This window comes from Kogia breviceps, chromosome 3 (assembly GCF_026419965.1).
Source record: "Kogia breviceps isolate mKogBre1 chromosome 3, mKogBre1 haplotype 1, whole genome shotgun sequence".
In the NCBI taxonomy this organism is placed as follows: domain Eukaryota; kingdom Metazoa; phylum Chordata; class Mammalia; order Artiodactyla; family Physeteridae; genus Kogia; species Kogia breviceps.
This window is the reverse complement of record NC_081312.1, coordinates 41840849-41855682: the sequence shown is the minus strand read 5'-3', so window position 1 is coordinate 41855682 and position 14834 is coordinate 41840849. Positions and strand designations below refer to the sequence as shown.

The 14834-nt window shown below is 40.4% G+C and overlaps 1 protein-coding gene across 1 annotated transcript in view; it reads right to left on the bottom strand.

Annotated features, from left to right (window-relative positions):
* CCDC175 (coiled-coil domain containing 175) overlaps nucleotides 1-6534 on the bottom strand; it is a 75218-nt gene extending 68684 nt beyond the window's left edge. The window contains exons 1-3 of the mRNA XM_059059660.2: nucleotides 6375-6534; nucleotides 4536-4621; nucleotides 2186-2297 (exon numbers count right to left, since the gene is read on the bottom strand). Of these exons, the coding sequence (XP_058915643.1) occupies nucleotides 2186-2297; nucleotides 4536-4621; nucleotides 6375-6534 (358 nt within the window). The remainder of the gene's footprint in view (nucleotides 1-2185; nucleotides 2298-4535; nucleotides 4622-6374) is intronic.
* Between the last annotated feature and the right edge of the window lie 8300 nt (nucleotides 6535-14834).

Genomic DNA, 14834 nt, shown 5'->3' with positions numbered 1-14834 from the left:
GGGGCACTGGGGGGACTGGTCCACAGGGAATTTCTGTACTTCAGAACTCACTGCAAAACCACCTAAACGGTGCCAGGGTACCTGTTCACAGGGAGGTGCCTCACTGGTAGCAATCTACCATGAAGCCACTCAGGGGATACTGGAGGGAGCTTCTGGGCACCAAGGACTGTTGCACGCCGCTGGCAGAAGCTACCTGCACTGCAAGAGTCGGCCAAGCTGAGCACACTGGAACAGGAAGACAACCCCTTTTTCCTCCAGTAACCCTTCAGTGCTCTGTACTGACAAAGCTTAACATTGCGCCAGCTGGCAAAAGGGGAAATTTACAGTGCCCCAGCTCCCTTATGACAGAGCAGACAATGAATGTAGACTTGGAGCTGCAAGAGAACATCTACTTTAAAAACCTTTTTTTTTAAAATTTAGACAACTGTTTTAGGTTGGGCTCCCTGGGAAACAAATCTTAAAATTTGTGTGTAAAGCTCTGAGGAACATCTCCTCTGAGGACATAAGGGTTGCGCAAGGGTGGAGCGTTTAAATGATGATGAGCTTTGGAGCTGTGATGACACTTCAGAGTTATTCCACATGGAGCGAGGGAGGCAGAACTTTGTACTCTCTTGGTGACCAATCACTGAATGTAGGCAGCAGTAGGGGAGGGAGTCTAATCTGAAGTGAAGCTTTTCTCTTTTGTCTAGGGCAATTCCTGTAGAGGAACTGATCTTTGAGCCTCAGCCAACACTCCTGGCAGCTGGAAAAATAAAGTTGGAGCCTGACCTTATACCAAATACAAAATTTAACTCAAAATGGATCAAAGACCTAAATGTCAGAGCTAAAACTATAAAACTCTTAGAAGAAAACATAGGGGAAATCTTCATAATGTTGGATTTAGCCACGATTTCTTGGATATGACACAAAAAGCACAAACAACAAATGAAAATACAGATAAACTGGACTATGTCAAAATTAAAAACTGTGCAACAAAGTCATTATTAACAAGAGTGATAAGGTAACCCATGGAATGGGAAAAAATACCTGCAAATCATATATCTGATAAGGGGTTAACATCCAGAATATATAAAGAATTCCCACAATGAAACAAACAACCTGATTAAAAGATGGGCAAAGGGTCTGAACAGACATTCCTCCAGAGAAGATATACCAATGGCCAATAAGCACATGAAAAATGCTCAACATCACTAATTATTAGGGAAGTGCAAACCACAATGAGATACCAATTCTTATCCATTAGGATGGCTGTTATTTAAAACAAAACAAAAACAGAAAATAGGAAGTGCTGACAAGAATGTAGAGAAATTGGAATGCTTGTGCACTGTGCAAGGGATGGTAAAATGGTGCAGCCACTGTGGAAAACAGTATGGGAGCTTCTCAAAAAATTAAACATAAAATTACTATGTTACCATACAATCCAGCAATTCCCTTCTGCATTTATACCCAAAAGAATTGGAAGCAGGGCTTCCCTGGTGGCGCAGTGGTTGAGAATCCGCCTGCCGATGCAGGGGACACAGGTTCGTGCCCCGGTCTGGGAAGATCCCACATACTGTGGAGCGGCTAGGCCCGTGAGCCGTGGCCACTGAGCTTGTGCATCCAGAGCCTGCGCTCCGCAAAGGGAGAGGCCACAACAGTGAGAGGCCCGTGTACCACAAAAAAAAAAAAAAAAAAAAGAATTGGAAGCAGAGCCTTGAATAGATATTTCCACACCCATATTTGTAATAGCATTATTATTTCATTGTTATTATTATTATTTTGTAACAGCATTATTTACAACAGCCAAAAGGTGGAAACAATGCAAGGGTCCATTGATGGATGAATGGATAAACAAAACATGGTATATACATACAATGGAATATTGTTCAGCCTTAAAAGGAAAGGAAATTCTGGCACATGCTACAACATGGATTAACCCCAAAGACATGCCAGGTGAAATAAGCCAGTCACAAAAGGACAAATATTGTCTTTAGTCTATTTACAATAATTATATAAATTCAAGTCATATATATTATTTCCACTTAAAAAGTAAGGGAAACTTATGGATCTCACTATATTTGTGTTGTATACTCTTTCTGGCTATTTTCTGATATGAAATAACTATTAAACTCATCTTGTTACAAGTACTAGGCTCTATTTTCTTATAAGATAAACTAAATTTCTACAGTTGATAACCTCACAGTACCTCCCAATTCTCTGCTAACACTAGTGGGAAGAGTTTCCCGTACAAAATATAGTCTGCTGAGTTCCATGCTTTCAATTTCCAGAAGATCAATTGTGGATTTTCTCATTTCTTCCTGAAAATGTAAATTACATAGTTAAAAAGTTAAGACATTAAAATAATAAGATAGATTTCCTAAACAAGGCTCTGTAAATGTTTTCAGAGATCAAAATTTGCTTTTCAGTAAGTACCTTTTGCCATTATTTTTATTTGGAATAGCAAGTAGGAAAAATAACTGTTCTTCAATGAGTTTTTAATGTGTCATTGTTAATTTATCTTTTAATTTCTGCTGATTTTCTTCTACTCAGAAATTATCTTTCACTATGTGTGTGTGTCCCTTGTATGCAGTTTCAATAAATTTAAAAGGAAAGACTCCAACAAAAGGGTGACATTGAGAAAGGAAGCTTCTTGGGACTTTCCTGGTGATCCAGTGGTTAAGATACTGTGCTTCCACTGCAGGGGGTGGGGGTTTGATCCCCGGTCAGGGAACTAAGATCCCACATGCCAAGAGGCCAAAAAGAAAAAAAAAAAAAAAAGAGAGAAGGAAAGGAAGCTACTTAATTAAAAAAATGGAAAATGCCTATAAAAGTATGCTTAGGTAGAAAAGGAACAGTGGTTTTCTTACACCTACCTAAAAATATCTCCCTGCCTATTTGTTTGGAGATATATATATATATATATATATATATATATATATATATATGGGGCTAGTTTCAAAAAGGAAAAAACATTCAAAAATCTGCTAGTGGAAAGAACAGATAAATCACCTCTTAAATAAATAGTCATAATGGCTATAGTTACTTTATGACCTGAGAAAATGCCATTATATTTTATGAATAATAAAAAAGCAGGTTGCATAATTGTATATTTAGGAAGACCACTTTTCTGTAAAAAATAAAATTCAATACAGGAATCATCTATATCCTGAAAGTAGTCAAGACATTCAACAAAGAGTCAATCGTGATTGTTTTAGGGTAGGATTATGTTGGTTTTTACATTCTTCCTTTTGCTTGTCTATTTTTTTCTAAATTTTCCAGAATAAACATGCAATGCTTCTATAATAGTGAAAATGTGTTACTTTAAAAAATGGGAGGATTGGGCTTCCCTGGTGGCGCAGTGGTTGAGAATCCACCTGCCAATGGCAGGGGACACGGGTTCGTGCCCCGGTCCGGGAAGATCCCACATGCCGTGGAGCGGCTGGGCCCGTGAGCCATGGCCGCTGAGCCTGCGCGTCCGCAGCCTGTGCTCCGCAAAGGGAGAGGCCACAACAGTGAGAGGCCCGCGTACCACAAAAAAAAAAAAAAAAAAAAAGGGAGGATTTATCTCTAAGAGATTTCAAAGCTCAGATATTAAATGGAGACATACTAGATACTTTAATAAGTCACAATAATTATTTTGAACACTTCAAATCCTGGAGAAAGACATAACTAAAAGAACGAAACAGAGGAAAGGGTTTCCACAGGACCACAGTGCAGTACAACACACACAAACTCTCAGTGTTTACATATATGTACTTAACTGGGATTATAAACTATAATTCTGTAGTATACCTACAGAACTATATATAATTACATAAAAATATAATTATAAAGTAATAAGATTAACTTTTCTCAGCAGTCTGTAGACTCAAGCTCATTAATTTTATAGCCATATTTCTACATTTTTAGATATTTGATAGGTAGTAGATTCTTATTCAATATTTTTAAATCAAATGAGGAGACACTGCCATTCTCAGGACCAGGGCCAAACAGAGACACTTTTGTGACACTTCAAAAGGAAATTCTTTAAATATTTCTTTGATGGGGCCAAGTTAGTATAACTGAGAGAGAACCTGTTTCTTTTCATTGAAAAGCACTGTCTTTGTTGGTGGAGTAGGTGCCAAATAATCTTTAACCAGTTTTGTGAGGAATTGCTTATAGAGACCTGAGAAAATTGGCACTGTGCATGCAGTTTATCCCAGAGGTTGTTTGCTGGTTTTAAGCAATGCTCACATACTGATGTCAGAAGCATTTGCCCATGCAGCCCACCCCTTAACTGAGCTCTGTTATCAGCAGGGTCTCTTCTCTTGAGCTGTCTTGCCCTCATCCATAGCACAGGTCCTGAATTCAGTGCTCTGCATGGGAAATCGGGCAGCAATTCACTACTGATCCATACTCGTGCAAATGCTTAGGAAACTGAGAGAAATTTTCATTCAGGGCAAATATTTTCCCTATTCATCTATTGAAGTGCGTTGAACAGAGCTGGTGCTAAACTAAAGTTTGATGAAGCAATAAGTGAAAGATTGAAAAAGTAGCTCTTATAGATAATACAATACCAATTTCTTAACAGCGATAGCAACATCCTTAAGAAAGGTCTTAGCTTCTTCATTGCATTTAAAGTAGTCACTTTGCAGTGATTGTTCTAAAAAAAAATTAGAAAATTAAGATCTCTTATTTATCTATCCAAAATCCTGTTTAACCCTTTAAGATCCAACTCAAATGCTTATTCAGCTGAAAATTACATCTTCTATCTTTGAATTTCTATAGTACATCATATGAATCTCTTTTGTACTTGTTATTTCTTATTTTACAGTGCACTAATTAAGGTATATACTTTATGTTTCTTGAGGACAAACTCCTCTTAAGATTCTATTTTTGTATCACTCATGGTAGAAAGAAGGAATCTGTATAGGATAAGACAAAAAAATTCCATATATATTTATAAAAGGGATAAATATAACACACCCATAGTGTAGGTTTAAGAATGTCTTCATATATATATAAATTTGTATACATATATCCTAAATGTAATATTTTACAAAACAACACTTATTTAATTCTTAAAAAATCCATTATGTCATTTTCACTTCCATGCCAATATTTTAATCATGGGATGAGAGTAAATATTTGTAAAACTGGTAGGTGTGAGGTAGATAGAGTTTCTAACCCTTTTCATTCATTGACATATGAAAGATAGTGCCTTTTCTCTCACACACTGTAAGTTGAAATCACATGGGAAAAGAGGCTTGGAAAATGTTGGCAAAGGAAGACAAGATACATGCAGAATGGGAAGAAGGAAGGAAAAAGAAAATATAAAAGGAAGAGGAGAGACATCAGAGGAAGCTCTACTCACCTTGGCTCTGTCACCATTCCATTATGCAGATTCTGTCTAAATGGATTCCAGGACTGTATCCACATGTGTGGGATGAGTTTGATGTGTTTAATGTTTCACATGTATGTATAATCTAAGTTGATTCTTATAACTTCATGATGATTCCCATCTCAGAGGTGAGAAATCTAAGACTTCTGAGGTCATGTCATGTGCGCAAGGTCACAGAGCCCATCACTTATAGAGTCTGGATTCAGACACAAGTGGTGTGACTCCAGAGTCCATGCCCTGAGTGGCCATCCTCAACTCTCAGAAGAGTAAATAGCAATTTCTGCCCTCAGTTCCTGAAAACTTGGATTCTCTTAATGAACTAAGCTCTCAAACCAAGTGAAAAATCAGTTACTGAGTTTCCAAGCAAGTGTGTGTTAGGGAGGGACAGGTATTGCCTGCTGTCTCTTTTCCTTTTTTCTATGGAATGAATAAGCACATGCGTATTCCCACTTGCAAATGGGCTGGAGAGCTACATACTTTATAACACACACTCAGGGCAAGAAAGCATAATGAATTTTTTTCCTATGACAAACTTTCTGAGCGTCAAGAAATTATTAGCAGAAACAGTATTTGTGCCTAATGCACAATTCCTTGCCTAATGCAACAGGAGTTTCTTCCCTTCTTATTTACCTGTTAAATCCTCCAGTTTGCCATGCCAAAGTGTTGGAGGAAATTAACTTGCAAAGAAAAGGCAAGAAGGGACAAGATGAAATTAAATACATAATCTAACTGCAGGTGGGCACTCCAATCACAGGCAAATAGCAGTGGCCTGGGAGTCCAGGGATTTGTCCGCAATTTGTCACCAGCTACTAGTGTGAGTTGGGCCAAGTAGCAGAGCTGAGCCCTGGATCTCACTCCTTCGCCCCGCCCTCTTCCCCAAGGAGCTGGAGAAGGTTCTGCCCTACCAGGGATGCCCTGAGTTCTGGGAGGAGGGTCCCCACGAAGCTTCCCTCTTAATGCCGCCTAGGCGCCACCTCCGAGATGACGTCCCTCTGGGAGCCCACGGGCCTCTCACCGACAACGAAGAGCTGCTCCAGGGCGGCAGCCGCGACCGAGGAGCCCAGGGTGGAGGGGAAGGTGCATAATTCCAGGGAGGGGCCGGTGGAGACAGCGGCCGCCTGCAGCGCCTTCTCGCTGCCGAACCCCAGCTCTGGGGACCAGGAGCTCACAGCCATCTTGCTGCCCCTCTGCGCAGCGCCTACCAGGCCAGAGGTAGGGACTGCCGGTTGCCACGGGCAACGAGGACGCCGAGGCAGAGCGCCAGCGCGCCACCTGGGTTGGGTGCCTCGCCAGTTTCTCTAACTTTATACACAATAATTAAGCGATCCTATAAGGATGAGTCCCTCTTTAGCCGTCCTTTCCTCCTTCCATTTCCATTTCTTTAGTTCAGGACTTGTGCCTGAACCCTTGTACACTTCTCGTGGACCGTGGGAATCATCATAATGATCATTTTTGAACGCCATTTGTGTGCTAGGTACTACAGCTGTATGTACAGCTCCCTTAATGTTCACAATGGCTTAGTGAGGGAAGTTCTTTCATTATCTCCACTTTTACAGACAAGGAAACTGAGGCAGGGATGACTAAGTGAATTGCCCAGGGTCACAAGGGAATAATTTTGGGTTTAAAGTGGAGTCTGTATAAATCTTTCCATTATGCTACAATACCCATCTCTGTACTCTTCTAGACCTTTCCCTGTATACATTCTACCACTGTGCACATTTTACCTTGAATCAGTGATTTTCTTCTGCCTTCTCATCAAACAGTGATCTCTTTGAAGGCAGGGATATTATTTTCCTCTGCGTCTCCAAACTCCAGCCCTGCATCAGGATCAGATTGAGTGTAACTATTAGTTCCCCTTTCCTCTGGTTGGTTAGAGAGCAGCGAAGATGATTTAACCCCCCCCCCCCCTTTCTTAAGTTTTCTTTACAGATGGCAAAATTGAAATCAGAGTGAGAGTAACATGACAATAGCTATCCTTTATTGAATGGAACTATACTCCAGGCACTGTCCTAAATACTTTACCTACAGTAACCTATTTAACCTTCATAACAATCCTTTGAGGTAGGTGTTATTTCCCACTTTGCATATGAGGACACAAAGTTTATGCGCTGAATCACTATGCTATGCTGCCTTGGAGAGGACACAGTACAACAACAGCCTCCTTCCTCCAGGGAGAACCATATCCTGGCTTTTAACACTCTCCTGGGTCCCCTCTTTTGCAAGATTTGGCATTCAGATCCATCCGTGCCCTTCCGTGCTTTTCTCTGTGAGGCAGGGGGAGGAGGCCTAGAAACCACATTCCTCAAACACACTTGTCAGCTGGTTGGAGACACTGGTGGGAGATTAGCTGGCAAAGCCATTCTGTTCGCAGTTTCAGGCCACCACAGTTGACTGCATCCCAGCAGTTTGGGTGGCTCCAGCGGCGGCAGGAGTGGGAACTGGTGCCTCCAGGTGTCTCCAGCTGCTTAGCAGTGAGTGCAGGCATGTGGGCACTGTACAGGTGTGTGGCAGCTTTCTGGTGTCTGGGATCTTCTTTACGTAACTCCCCTTTAGTTTCTATAGCCCTTGTAGCATATTTCCTGTGATAAATTCCTCTCTTCTTGAACTACCTGGACTGGACTGCTCTAAGCCAACCTTTATGCTGCCACCAGAATATTATTCCTACTCATCACCTCATCTGGATCACGTTGCTCTCCACTGTCTATGAGTGAGGCCAATCCCTGAGGGGACACTGCATGTATACTTTTGTAATTAGAAAAGAAAGTAAAGCTTTTTTAAAAAAAATTACAAAATAACTTTAAAAAGATACAGAAGATAAACAAAATAGTTGGGAGTATAAAAAAAGCTTTCTGATCCTTCAGTAGCCATAGATGGTGTTCACTGAGCCAAAAGTCAATGTCCTACTTCTTTCATGTTTCCTTTTTACTCTAGTACCATAACAGATACTTTTCTCTTCCAGTCAATATTTTTCAGGCAGACTTTTGCTCAGTAGCAGAACAGCATATTAGAATACCCCAGGCCCATGCTGACACTGATTTTTAAGTTACGGTAAGCAAGTTTGCTTCTGTTTCCCCTGCTGCTGACAGGGCCAGGAGAACCCAACTGCTGCATGAGTTTGACCCCTACTTGCAAAGGAACGTATACAACACTGTATTCAGGGGTATTTGCAGTTTCTACAGTATTCGGGGTTTATATGGTATTTGACGATGACATTGCTCTTGTTCCTGCCTCTGCATAAATCTAGTACCTCTAGAGAAAGCCTCAACTTCTTGGTTGTGTTTCTAGACCCTGGGTTAGACCAAGCCAAGGTCCCAGACTCTGTGATGTGTTAAACATCTCACATATAGGAAGTAGTTGCGTGTTTCAGTGCTTTGTGCTCAGCATTTCAGCATCTCTGATGGTTCAGTATTGGACCATGCTCAAATCCTCCTGAGAAGTAAGAATTCAAGAAAACAGAGTCTCTGTCTTCTTCACTCTGACCCTACCAGTACCAAGTATAGGGCCTAATATGGGCACATGGCCCTGCCTCCCCATCACGGTTGGTCAGTAGGATTTTATCTTAATGCCTTGCCATCTTTTGTATGTTGTGTTTCATCTTCAGGCTTGTTGCTTCATGGTCACAAATGGCTACTGTAGCCCCAGACCTCATGCCCTTGTACAAAGTGGAAAGGAGTGGAAAGAGTCCATATGTAGAAGCCCCTCTTCCCTTTCATCAGGAAAGGAAATCTGTCCAGAGTCCTACACACTTCCTTTTATGTCTCAATGGCTAGTACTAGATCACAAGGTCACTCATGAAAGGGAGGTTAGGCCAAGGGGTATCTGCATTTCCAGCTTCTGTGGAGGTGGCAGGAGAGAAGAGGCTTCAGAACAGTTGGACAGTTACCCATGGAATGTCAGACACACATTCATTCTCTGAACTAATATCTGTCAGCCCCAACATTAGGTCTAAACCAGCTGGCTGGGTGGGCCTTTCCTAGGGGTGGTAAAGGAATCAGTGACACTTTTAGCATTGAATAGAAAGGCATTCTTGATCCTTGCCCACTGGGTACCTTTTAAGCCTTCATATTGGCTTTATGCCTATGTCTGCAAGATGGTTATACATTAGACAAAGATTCCATACCGCTTGGGCTTCTCACAGCTTCTAAAGTACCTGTCTTGTGATCAGTCTGTGATTCTTAGTTCCTGCGACTCCACCACACAGTCATTTGTAGTAAAATGGCAGAAAGAACATGTCCCCTCGGTAATGCCAGATGGCTAGAGAAGCAAACAGATGGATTAGTGTCTCTGATGGAGCTACGCCAAACAAGGATAGGGTGGTGTCTCCAAGAAAGGGCAGACCATGTCACTGTTTGTGACACCTGATAAGGAGCCTCCTTTTCAACTTTGTCTCTTGACTAGTTTTTATCTGTAACCAGCAATTGCTTAGGACTAAACAGATTTGAGTCAAATGCCCATTGCATCATTTGCTGGTGGTTTTTGATTGGCTCAGGTAGTTAACCTCAATCTCCATTCTTCATCTCTAAAATTGGATTTTACATCCTGGGATTATGAAGCTTATGTAGAATAATGATGTGCTTACCACAGAGTACATGCTATTTCCCATCTTTTATTTCTACTAAATGGAAAATAAGAAACATTTCTTCTGAAATACAGATGTTAATGTCCTTTCTGCATCCCTTGCCTTCCTTAAACCTCTTGGACATTCAACCCTTAGTGACAATTACTGCAATTAAATCAACAGTTGCTGTCCCAGAGATGGGAAATTGGTTTTATTTCCATGTTATTTCTGCTGGATAGCAGTGACTGCCTGGAATGCTCAGTTAGGGAGGTTCTGAGGCCGAGTCTCTGCAGAGAAAGATGCCTGCCAGGTTACCAGAGAAAGGCACGGCCTCACGTGTGTTGGCACTGGACTCATTGGTTTACGTGTTTGGGTTGTGCCTTCTGCGTGCTGGGCATTGTGCTGGGCACTGAGCTTATAAAAAAGAGAGCCATAGGTGGCACCAGAGAAGACCTCTCTGAGGAAGGGAGACAGTGGTGAGAAGAAGTCAGCCTTCTTTTATTATTCTCTTAGTGGAGGAGAGAAAGAGGTCAGAGAGACAAGGCAAAAAGAGGAAAGAGAAATACGAGGAGGAAGGGGAGACAGAAGGGGTAAGAATCTGGAGAAGTCAGCTGTCTACTCTCATGAGAGCCTCCTTTCCTCTTGTTTCCCCTAAAAGTTCACTTTCTCTGATGAATCCACTCAGCATATATTGAGCTTTATTACATACCAGATACTCTTATCAGTGCTTTGACTAAACACATGGACAAGATTTGGCCCCTTTTTTCAAGAAAATGGTCTTGAAGGTGAAAAAGAAGGGTAGGTTTTGAAGCACACCTGCAAAGCAGTTTGTGGTTTTAGAAAATGTACATTTTGTAACTGTTTCCATGCCTTACTTAATCTTTATCATAACTCTCTGGGGTGAATTATTATGATTACCCTATTTTTCAGAAAATCAACCTAAGATGAGAGCTTCAGTGACCTTGGGGATAACCTTGGGCCAGGCCCTTAAAGTTGGACAATGGCAGTGCAGTCCTCCTGACTCCAGGACTGGGGCACTGTCTACTATGCTAGAGCTGCATTGTGGCTTTGTGACCAGGGCAGGGGATTGGGGCTCGGGTAAGGAGTGCTCTGGACTACACAGGACGTCAGCAGAGCCATGGAGGTGTGCCAATGGAGATGGTATGAATGGAGAGGAAAAGCAGGAGCCCAATCAGAAATTTAGGTTGTGATTTCACTACAAAGATCCCTGAATTCCAAGCTCAGGAGTTTGGGTATTATGCTGCGGGCAATGCTGCTGAGAGCAGAGATTAAGCTGCTCTCTGCTGGCAGCTGCATGGTAATTCAGTTTACTTTTGTCTAAGGTAACACTTTATCACAGGACAGAATATCATTATCAATAATAGCATTCTGATTTTTTCAAGTGAGCATCTGCAGAGTAATCAGAAATTAAATTGAGCCTGAAACAACCCATGCCATATTTAGCAAGATACTTATTATTTTACTATTATTAACTTAAGTCACTGAAGTTTCGAACGGTATCCTCTTAGAAAGGTAGCTGGGGATGATTGTTAATGCTGACTTAGCATTTTTATAGACTTTTCTAACATTCACAATCTTTCAGGAGCAGTATTCTTATTTTCCTTATTTTTTCTCATTTTAGTTAACTCTTATTTTTGAAGAATAGATAAGGTAATTCATATGAAGACAATTTGGTAAAGATAACTGGAGTAAGTACTCTCCATTTGATTTAAAAATCTTTCTTTTTTTTCCCTTTAACAAATTTAGAAAATGTCAGATTAACGCTGGCTGACCATTCCCTGCATATATGGCTGCAGTCGAGAATTTCCAGAGCTTATTTGGGAAAGTAAAAAATACAAGCCATGGCAATTCTGAATCCCATTCCTTCCCACCTCCTCAAGGACCTTCCTCAATTAGCTCCTCCCTCACCCATGTCTTCCTCTGACCTCATGCCCAGTTATCTCTTCCTAAATTCATGCCTTTCCTCAACCCTTTGGCCACCCTACCTCTCAATTACCAAACTTCTTGAAAGTGTGGTCTACATCTTGGCTATAATGCATCTCTTCACCCTGAATTCTAAATTACCTCTTCCTCATCTTCTAATGGCCTTTTCTCAAGCCCCGATCCCACACATCCCCTTTCCTGCAGTATTTGACACAATTATCCAGCTCTCACCAACCCTTCTTTAGAAACTCACCTCCTAATTGGTTCTTGCTTTTCCTTCTTCACTTCTTTCGTTGCCTTCCTTGGGCACGCAGCCTGGGCTCCATCCTTGGTCTTCTCTTCAGGCTCTCTCAACCCTTCCCTTGAATAGAGTTGAATCTACACAAATAACTCTCAGGTTGTATCTCCTGCCCGACCTGTCCTCTGAGAATTAATCTTGTAGACTAGACTAAACATTCTCATCAGCCTATGCTGCCAGCATGTCAAATTCAACCAGTTCAGAATCAAAATCTGCATTGCAGGTGGTTTTTCTGCCTATTGAAAACATACTTGTATTGTCAGCCCATCTGAAAAGCTGTATCATCCACAAATTTTTTTCTTGATCCCAATAATCTCAGTGCTTCCAGAGCACTTTATTCAAATTTTCTTATGGTTAGTAATCGTAGGCTGAGTGGTCTAACAGTTTTCTATGTGATAGTCTTATTACTAAATAGCTGTGTAGCATTGACACCTCAGTTTTCTCATCTGTAAATGAGGCCTTAATTTAGGGTAGTCTTGAGAATTAAATAAATTAATAAACATTTTAAAGTGTTTAAAACAATGCCTGGAACAAAACAAACAACTCCATATATTTATTGTTGTCATCGCTATACTATGAACTCCTTAAAAGTGGGAACTGTGTTTTACTCATTTTTTAATCTCCTGTAGCACTTAGCATAGCAATTTTCACATAATAGATGCTTAAGATATTGTTGAAATGGATAACAGGAGAGATTCATGTGCTCAGAAGTTTTTTAAAATATAGAGCTCAAAATCTCCTGCAGTTTAGGTTTTAGTAGAAAGAAGAATAATACTGGAGAAAAAAGCAACTTCCTCAGGGTCTCACACCCCTTTTACATGTAGGCTGGTACAGCAAGAACTGACATTCATAAAAGTCTTACTGATCATTACCATTACAACACCCTGAAGAACATTGTGAACCACCAGATTAAGCTGCACGTAATGTTTGCTTCTAAGTGAATTTTATTACATCAGAATTATTCCTTAATAATTAGTTTTAAATGATAACTCTTATTTAACCATGATTTCAGTTAATGAGAACTTTGGATTCCCAGCTCTGCAAGATCAATGAGCTTCTGGAGTTGAAAAATGAATTGTCACCATGGGTCCAACATAAAAGTTTTTTTTTTTTTCCTGTTCCATTGTGAATTCATTCTGTTTCAGGATGAATTTGTATATAAAATTAAGCCATGATATCTTGAAGATTTGTGCACTCTTCTTTACTGCCTCTATTCACGGCAGGGTTGTTAGGTAACACCTGGATTTAAGCACTTTTGTCTTTAACTACAAAGGTGAAAGCAGTGTATGTTTGGAAAAATACTCAACCTCCTATAGTTAAGTCCTTGGACTCCCTTGTGTTATGCCTGTTTATAATTAATATACTTTAGTTGAGTTTTTATTACTAGCAATCAAATAGTCTTGCTGAGGCAGCATTGCTCCTGAGTTAGAGATTGTAGGGAGGGGGCAGAGAAACACAGGAAAGGCGATGTTCTCAGTGGAAAGAGCCCAGGCCTCAAAATCAGACAAATAGTGATCCAAGTCCTTGTTTCATCACTTACTAGTTATGTAAACTTGTGCCAGTTATTTAAACATCTTGACATTCAGTTTCCTCATTTGGACAATAAAAATAAAAATATTAATCATGCAGGATTTTGAAATTCTGAGGATTAGAAGTAATGTTTGTAAAGAGCCCACCAGGCACAGTGTCTGGTTCAATGGTGCTATATTATTGTTAACAAGTTTCATTTTAATAGCTTCAAAGTAACCTTACTGACTAATAAATCATGCAGCTAAATTATAAAACAATTAGTTAATTGGCTAAATACATTAATAACAAATTTAGGAATTAAAGAATAAAATTTAAAATAGGGTAAATTTTTATAAAAAGAAAATAAATAAATGCACTTTACTCGGTAAGAAGAAACTCTATAAAGGCCAGGAAAAAATTGCTCTTGGTTTAGCACTATTCTCTTATTTTTTTGATGTATGCGGGCCTCTCACTGTTGTGGTCTCTCCCATTGCGGAGCACAGGCTCCGGACGCGCAGGCTCAGCAGCCACGGCTTACGGGCCTAGCCGCTCGGCAGCATGTGGGATCTTCCCAGACGGGGGCACGAACCCATGTCCCTGCATCAGCAGGTGGACTCTCAACCACTGCGCCACCAAGGAAGCCCGGTTTAGAACTATTCTTCCCAATGGAGATTAAAAATTCTACCATGAACTGGGCACCCAAATGAGTTCATGCAGATAACCTAAAAGAATATAATAGAGTCCCTGAAGAAAATTCCACTTATTCTGTTAGAAATACATTTTTTGGTAGCAAACATCTGGCTGTTCTCTCCCACTTAGAGGAAGCAAACACATGAGCTAGATTCTACTGTTAAAAATTGGTTGACCAAATATGCATGGATTTATTTCTGGGCTCTCTATTCTGTTCCATTGGTCTATATGTCTGTTTTTATGCCAGTATCATACTGTTTTAATTACCATAGCTTTCTAGTATAGTTTGAAATCAGGAAGCATGATACCTCCAACTCTGTTCTTCTTTCTCAAGATTGCTTAAGCTATTCAGGGTTTGTGATTCCATTGCATTTTCTATTTCTGTGAAAAATGCCACTGGAATTTTGATAGGGATTGCACTAAATTTGTATATCACTTTGGGTATTATGTACATTTTAACAATATCAATTCTAATC